The sequence below is a fragment of the Ornithodoros turicata genome, chromosome 4, assembly GCF_037126465.1.
Source record: "Ornithodoros turicata isolate Travis chromosome 4, ASM3712646v1, whole genome shotgun sequence".
Taxonomy (NCBI): Eukaryota; Metazoa; Arthropoda; class Arachnida; order Ixodida; family Argasidae; genus Ornithodoros; species Ornithodoros turicata.
This window is the reverse complement of record NC_088204.1, coordinates 38,108,540-38,116,516: the sequence shown is the minus strand read 5'-3', so window position 1 is coordinate 38,116,516 and position 7,977 is coordinate 38,108,540. Positions and strand designations below refer to the sequence as shown.

General features: G+C 46.6%; 1 protein-coding gene across 1 annotated transcript; it reads right to left on the bottom strand.

The window, feature by feature from the left end:
• Positions 1 to 3,937: 3,937 nt before the first annotated feature.
• LOC135392349 (uncharacterized) lies at positions 3,938 to 6,480 on the bottom strand. The gene is made up of 4 exons (XM_064623065.1): positions 6,379 to 6,480; positions 5,298 to 5,602; positions 5,036 to 5,226; positions 3,938 to 4,089 (listed from the first exon to the last, which is right to left on the bottom strand). Exons 1-3 carry the CDS (start codon positions 6,478 to 6,480, stop codon positions 5,154 to 5,156), a joined length of 480 nt encoding a protein of 159 aa, XP_064479135.1. The 3' UTR covers positions 3,938 to 4,089; positions 5,036 to 5,153.
• Positions 6,481 to 7,977: the final 1,497 nt, after the last annotated feature.

The window sequence follows — 7,977 nt, the reverse complement described above, 5'->3', positions numbered from 1 at the left end:
ACAGTAAGATATCAGCTGCATAATAAATGTGTTTATTACTTGTCTTGTGTTTTCACCTGCTTTCATGAAACGTTTTCCCCCTGATAGGTTATCGCACACCTTTACAACCGTGTACGGTGACGGTGAGCTCGCTCTCATGTAGCAAAATTACTGCCGATGAACCGGTTAAACCAGGAACGAAAAAGTATTGGTTACAATCCCTGTCAATGTCCCAACTGCTGACCGCTTTTTCTTTTTCCGTGTGTGTGTGGGGAGGGGGGGGTTCTTTCTGAGCCGAACCCGAACCGAACCGATATACCTGAACCGGTTCAAGCTGATAATTTCGGTTCAGCGGAGCTAAACCCAAAACGAGCCAATATGCCTGAACCCGAACACGAACCGGACCGAAAAATATACCGGTTCCGATCACTGCTCACGGCTACGCAGCCTCACTTCCTGGGACCACGAGCTCTCGCTCCCGTGCCAGTTGCGGCACCCCAGGCCACGACTCTGACGCTCGGCCAGCACGGCCTGCTACTGTAGCAGGTCGTGGACAACGACGCAGATGGCCACGCCGCCTCAAGCACCTGACTCAGTTCCACCGGCGCGGCCATGGGAATAGGCCACCGTCATCGCCTCTCTGTGGCATAAGATCATCGCCGGTCGGGACTCATGTAGGGGAACAACACCTCCTCTACGACATAAACGCAAACGAGTAAGCGTGTTGCACTCATCCTCAGGCAACTCAAAGTCTAACTCAATTGCTCACTCGCGCTGCACCTGTGTAGTGCTATTTTGTGTCCGAAGTAACTTGGAAGTAACTCGTTCTTTTTTAAGTAACTCCGTAACCGCGAGTTACATTTCAGTCTGACGAACTTTGTTATTAACTTAGTTACATTTTTCACACGATAACTTAACTTGTAATGAGTTCTTTTTGATGGTTCTCCATCTATGCTTTCGAGAACCATGAAGGCCAATGTCTTGGCTTAGGTAAAGACTGAGGAATGAACTTGTCCATGCCGTCAATTATGACTTCGGTAAAGATAGTAACTCCCCGATCGACATCAGCACAATCTGTGACTGGGGACCATCCACCCGAGAAATATGTTGATACACTCAATAAACCAGAAATATCCCAGGTACGTCCCACAAAGGTTACACACGTCGTGTATGTCCCGCCATATATGCGACGTTACCTGTACGTCCACAATGTGAGTTTCACAAATATCTTACTTTCTATATCCCTCGGACATCTGACAGATGTAAAAAGAAAGGAGCAAGCGCTCGTTATTTTTCGGAAACATCTAGGACACGTGACCCTTAGTAGCATGACCGCGCGCGTGGCATGACGTAAGCAAAAGGGAATTTTTTGGGGTTTACTATCTTATTTACCAAGTAATCACATTATACGCGGTAGCTTGAGTTAAAAACACAATATTTACCAGGATGGGGTGTCAAGTAACGTAAAAAGTAAGTAAAATTGATGTTTTTTGTTGCAATGCGTGAAAGAAAGAACTGAAGTGCCGAAAATCACACTGAGGTCGAAGATAACAGTTTCGAATATCTAAGCGTTCACCATCTTGCAACAGAATTTCTACCCAGACGGATTGGTGATCGGTTTCGGTTTCGAGATCGAACCGACGGAAAGACGCCGCCGCCACTGAGTGCCTGAGACTGAATAATTTCTGTCACGCCTAAATACACGATACTTGTGAGTGAAGTCATCACTGTCAGGTAGGCCACTATGACCCACGTTTCAGTGATGTAAACAATGTCGTAGGAAGGGGCAATCAGGTTCGCAGGAAATTCTGTGTGTTTTTTTTTTGTTCTCTCGCAGACCTGGGACATTCTGGTAAAAAACTGTTAAGGATTTCACTGTTTGAATTAAGAACGAGTAGGACGCTTGTCGAGTTAATGCCAACCGCATGAGGTATTTTCCCAATGAAACTGCGGAAGAGACAGCCTTCCGGCCGTATGTCTCAGCGTTATTAATAAGGTGAACGCTGGAATTATACGTTATTAAACACATTTTATACAGTGAAGTGACTCATGATGCAGCACTTCACGCACAACAGTGGAAACGTCTTCAGCGGTGTAGTATTGGCATCGAGCCTAGTGGCGCTTTCCTGGGTGGGGCGTGTAGCAGGTCGCGGAGTGGATGACCTTGCAGTGCCGAGTTTTGCCTTATGACGCTTCTTTTGGTGACTAACAAGTGTGTAACCGTTATTGTCAATCAGACCGGCAGCGGCACGTAGACAGTGCGCTAACCTTGTCGCTGTTCTAGGTTGACTGATAAGCCACGTGGATGTCGGATTACCTTGGGATCGTCAACAAAGTTTGATTCTGTGCAAGCGGACACGTCTAGCAACCCACATGCTATAACCTCGTCTACGGGATGTTCAAGCGGGTTAACCATCCACCCGTTCAAGCTTGCATTGGCCACCACGTCTTCAAAGGCGGCCATGACAGAGACCGTCAGCGCCATCCATCCGTTGCGGGGCCTACTACAAATTCCGTCATAATGACGTCACCTGGTACGTCACGATTACGTATAGCGCGGGCCGGGCGCTCCCGCTGCGCGTTCCTTCCATCGCGATGTCGAGCCGCGGAATGTCACAATCGCTGTTGAAAGCAAATCCAAGAGCAAAAACTCAAACAATTTGTAAACAGAGAAGAATCAACACTCGCGACATGCGTGCAACAAAGGACACAGGGGACCAGGTGGGGGCTTTCTTTCTTTCATCACAGGTAAATTCGCCATGCCGTTGGAAACAGTATAAATACCCAGCACAGAACAAGCGCGTTTACACGAAGGCGACATAAGTCGACTGGCCGAGATAGGTCGATCTCCCCTCTCCATGTAAACCGGCCTACATCGAGCTAAATGGGACGTCGACGCAGCAGAAATAAGTCGCTACGTTGGGGTAGAGTATGTTAGCATGCGGAAGATATGCGGTGTCTCCGCGGAGTGCGTTTCTTTGTCAGAAATATTCAGAAACGACAGGGAAAATCGCGGCTACATGTGCCTTCTACATGTGTGATGTAATGATGACAGTCTGTGCCTGCACGTCACGAGACAGTCGTCTTCGGTGGCAGTGGCAAGACACTAGCCATACTATAAATAGGCTCTGACTTTTTCGGGTTATACCCGATTCCACCCGATTATTCCCTCCCGAACAAGGTTCCCGGCGACTGGGGTTAAACCCGATTTGTCCCCGAATTTCACTCGCATTTTGGATAGCAACCTGCTTTTCTTCCCTTCGTTGGGTTCTGAAAAACTACTTCCGGTGTTATAACTTGAAGAAAGCAGCCGTTGCTCCCATGAAAAGTTGTATGGTTTTCACCAGGACCTCTTAATATTGGGTGGACTACGAATTTGTAGGGCAAAAAGGTAGGTAACGATACCAGAGCAACCCGATAACACCGGAAACGCCTCAGTAGCACCCGATTTCTTCCCGAATGTGAATGCTGAAGAACAAGTGCTCCAGATGCCAAATGAGATGGAGGGTACGTATTTGGCTGACTGGCTATACACCACTGTCATGTATGACAACTTGTATCACATTGAATTACTATTCAGCAGAAGACAGTTTCGTGGAACAGCTCTCACTACAGGGTAGGTTATTTGCAACGTCTCGTATATCTCCACATGCAAAACTATTGGCCACCTAGCGCAACATAGACTACATAGACAGGAATATGTAATGCTTCTGTGCAAACTTAAATTTCAATTTCTCTAATACTGGGATACATGCAGCACCTTCTCATACCCCTGCCTCATGCTTCTTATTCCTATCGAGCACTCAAGACGCTACAATAACCGGACGGGAAAACTGTTTTCAGGAAACAGGAAAAGTTTAATTGTGATGGTAAACAAAAGGTCACAGTATTGATCGTCACTCTTGTTGCAGAGTGCATGAAGAGGAAGATGGTGAGCACACTTGTCATTCCCAACGGTCTTCGAATGAAAGTAAGATATCACTTTGTTTTGTGCACTGTGTTCACTGATGCTGCTCGCACAGTAAATAACACCTGCTGTCCACTTGAGGCCCGCCTCATCAACAGGAACGGCCAAGGAAAGGCACCAAGAAAGACTGTTTTCTTGATGGCCTGCAAAAAATTATGAGGGAGTCGGCATGCAGGTCAGAGAGAGCTGCCATGGAAAGGGACGAGGAAGCACACAGACGACAACGACAACTCCTGCAGGAAGAGCGGCAAGAGTTCAGCAGGATGATGGGGGAAATGAATGGACAATTTATGCAAACTTGTACGCAGATGTTAATGGTTCCAACAGCAGCAGATTACATTACTTCATACATTTCTTAATGCTTCAAGGGAGACCCAAACACGCACACCGCAGCCTTCTTCCCGACCGCAATCACTTTTCATGTCGCCAATGTTTCCACTGTATCCACAAAACAGTCAGTCTCCTTTTTCTTCTAATGTCCCCACCACAAAGTCGTGACCGTGTGCAAAAACTAGTTGTGTATCTTGGCAGAGTGCAATAAATACCATGTTTTCATCGTAGCTATGCTTGGCCCAATGCCCACTCAGCCACTACTTGGTTTACATTTGAGGCGTTCCGTGTCCTACATCTACAGACTGACTGTTCCTGGTTAAACCCAGTTATATCCATTCCTTAGTTTCCAAATGTGGTTCCAAACAGATTCTTACCGGAGCTACAGCCCGTATCAGTCACTAGTCAACTCTTCTACAGGTACTTCGCAAAATCTCTGTCCACGTTTTAGCCCGTGACCAAAAAAATTAAGTGACACCTATTCCCGAAGTTCATCTAAACCTCATGTACACCAAGCTGCGGCCGTTTGTAGAGAATATCCGTAATATTTTATTTCACAAACATACGTTTTTTAAAGCGACCGTTCCTGGACAAAAATAAACCAGCTGATGCAGAATTAACATCCAATTTCATCCCAGATTGCAAAACTATAAACAACACTTGATTTTTACCCGCGAAGTGTCCCGGAACCCAAAAAGTCACTGACTAACTATAATTTAAGCTCCAGGATTTTTGGTGCATAGAACATGGATCCCGTACCAGCTTTCCAAGCTATTTAAGAAGGCATCGTAGTTGCGGCTTGTGTTAGTCCCTCCTGGTGTCCTGACCACTTCTGGCCACGGTGTACATGCAGAGGGCATTCCGCTGTGCCCGTTGGTCACATCTGTCTGTTTGCCTGGCGGGCTGACTGAGGGAACCTCGTTTCCGTTTCGCTGATGTCTGCAGACCAGCTTTATCGAGAAATTACGTGTATCACCATGGGGACCCTTCTTGAAGCAAGATATATTAATAAGACTATTACCTTGGGTTAACACCATTTCCTTCTTCACAGATATTGTGAAGAATGCACACAGTGGCCACAAGTGTAGGGAGAAACTTGTGATCTATGTCCGTGCGCTTCATCACACAGCACCATCGGCTCTTGAGCCTCCCAAAAGCATGCTCAACGACGACTCTTCCTGCACTGAGATGTTCGTTGAACTGCTGCTGCTGCGGCGTGATCCTGGCGCTGTGTGGAAATGGCTTGACCAGCCATGAAAGCAACGGGCACGCGGGGTCTCCAAGAATAACGTAGGGGACTTGGGTCCCGTTGATGTCCTCGGAACCCTACGAAATTGAGATAGCTTATATGTTCGAATACCTGCAAATATGTTTCATGCCCCACTGTGCTAATGTAGTGTTCAGCTGAGATTATTCATTCATTGCAAGAATGTTGTTAAGCACCTCATGACATATTGCAGCCCCTGTCTCTTGTATTAGCATCCGTGCCAAATTTACATCTCTAGGTTGAAACACAGATGAATTGACGATGGAGTGTTTTTACTATCTTGATCTGGACCTGTGACTAAAATTAGGGTCTGACTTTTTCGGGTTATACCCGATTCCACCCGATTATTCCCTCCCGAACAAAGTTCCCGGCGACTGGGGTTAAACCCGATTTGTCCCCGAATTTCACTCGCATTTTGTATAGCAACCTGCTTTTCTTCCCTTCGTTGGGTTCTGAAAAACTACTTCCGGTGTTATAACTTGAAGAAAGCAGCCGTTGCTCCCATGAAAAGTTGTATGGTTTTCACCAGGACCTCTTAATATTGGGTGGACTACGAATTTGTAGGGCAAAAAGGTAGGTAACGATACCAGAGCAACCCGATAACACCGGAAATGCCTCAGTAGCACCCGATTTCTTCCCGAATGTCAGACTCAAAATAACACCCGATTTTTCCCTCCCGAATCTGGAAAAACTATTTAACCCGAAAAAGTCAGACCGTAACTAAAATCCAGCCACGACATACCAGGTCATGAAATACCTAGGTGTAATTTCAGTCATACTTATTTCATTACCTGGTACGTGAATTATGTTCACATCAAATATGGAAACGAAATACCTGTGGGATTAGCTGGCTTGCAGCTCTGTAGAGTTCTGAAGCATTTAGAACTGATGCGTCGTGTGCACAACCTGGAAGAGCGTAGCTTACGTCTCGAAACATGGATAGAGTTGCCACAGTCAGTTAATTGTGCACGTGCAGTGAGACTATTGGCTGAAGTCAACATGGCCATCATGCCTATACAAACAAACCTCATTTGGTCATCCACAACCACTTGCAACACTACAGATGGCCATCCTTTCCGGTTCACGTAGTCCCTGTACCCTACCGAAGGGGGCAGCGCTGTGCGATAGCTGCAGCTTCATCACTGCCAGGCATTCTGATGTACTGGCTCGGAAGGTGCTTTCGCATGGTCATGCAAAAAAGGTACACACAATTGTGAACGGTTGATTTATGCACACCAAAGAGTGCTGCTGCAGCTCATCGTGACTCGCAACAGCTGGCTAGTTTGTATTGCAATTGCTACACGTTTGTCAGTTGGCACAGGCCTCCTAACCCAATTTTCAGCGGGGCCCATGTGTGGACGTACAAGGGTCACTATCTTTACAAACGTTGCCCAGGGCAACGTTCTCCTTCCACAACAAAGCTCTCCTTCCACTCAGCTGGACTGCCATTTGAGGCAAGACTTTGCTACCAGGTATCAGTCCGTGCCTCCATCAAAATACGGCGACTTGCTTTTGTCGTGACTAGCAAATCTGAAGGAGGAACATGTTAGGCAATCTTTACTATTTTGTAGTGTAAACACGTAAAAAAAACAAAAAACGAGAGTCAATGTCACAACAGTAAAATTATACTGCTCTTTGCCAGCAGAAGCAAAGGCGGAGATAACATTTCCAATTGTAGTAACAACTCCCCGTGTTGCAGGAGGCTTCCGTCTCCTCATGTGTCTAATGACATGGAAATTGCACACCTCTAACCTGGCACTGCTTCCTTTGTTGAGACAGTAGTGAACAGGAAAAGTAATAAACAAGCAGAATTCGCAAACTGTAGATTACAGTGATCATCATAGATCACTGTCTACTGTCATGCGTCTACCGTCTACTGAGGATGCGATGACGCCGGGCTGGACAGTTGCCGAGTTGGCAGCAATGCACGGTGAGTTGGAAATGCAGAACGACCGCAACAGGCGTGGTGTGTGCTGCGATGTCTTTGTATAAATTTATTTCGAACAAGCAGGCCGAGGTGACACGCATCTAAATTAAAGGTTGGGCAAGGAACTATCTGTGTTCTCAAGCAGTCGGGGATGCAAAGTTATGCTTAGCCACTTGGAATGACGTCTTCATTCAGTAAATATTCGTTTATGATACACACAGCGCACGAAACGTACACGAAGCGCCGACCTACCTCAGACCTTACTTCGCGGTCAAGGTAGACGTGTTCGAAATAAATTTATACAAAGACATCACAGCACACACCACGCCAGTTGCGGTCGTTCTACATTTCCAACGCACCGTGCATTGCTGACAACATCATGCTGAGCGCAGCAAAGAAATTGCTTTGCAAAAGTTGGTGTTTTGGGGGGTGATTATAGGGCTGTTGCCAGACTGGCATGCAACGCAGCCAAAGCAAGGCTCGTTCCAGGTGTAGATTTATTGACTG

What these genes read in the sequence shown, in the direction of transcription:
- LOC135392349 (XM_064623065.1), bottom strand. Translation starts at nt 6,480, where the DNA reads ATGTTTCGAGACGTAAGCTACGCTCTTCCAGGTTGTGCACACGACGCA. An exon ending in CAAGCCAGCTAATCCCACAG is followed by an intron (nt 5,603 to 6,378) that starts GTATTTCGTTTC and finishes TCAATTTCGTAG; the next exon opens with GGTTCCGAGGACATCAACGG. An exon ending in GGAAATGGTGTTAACCCAAG is followed by an intron (nt 5,227 to 5,297) that starts GTAATAGTCTTA and finishes TTCTCGATAAAG; the next exon opens with CTGGTCTGCAGACATCAGCG.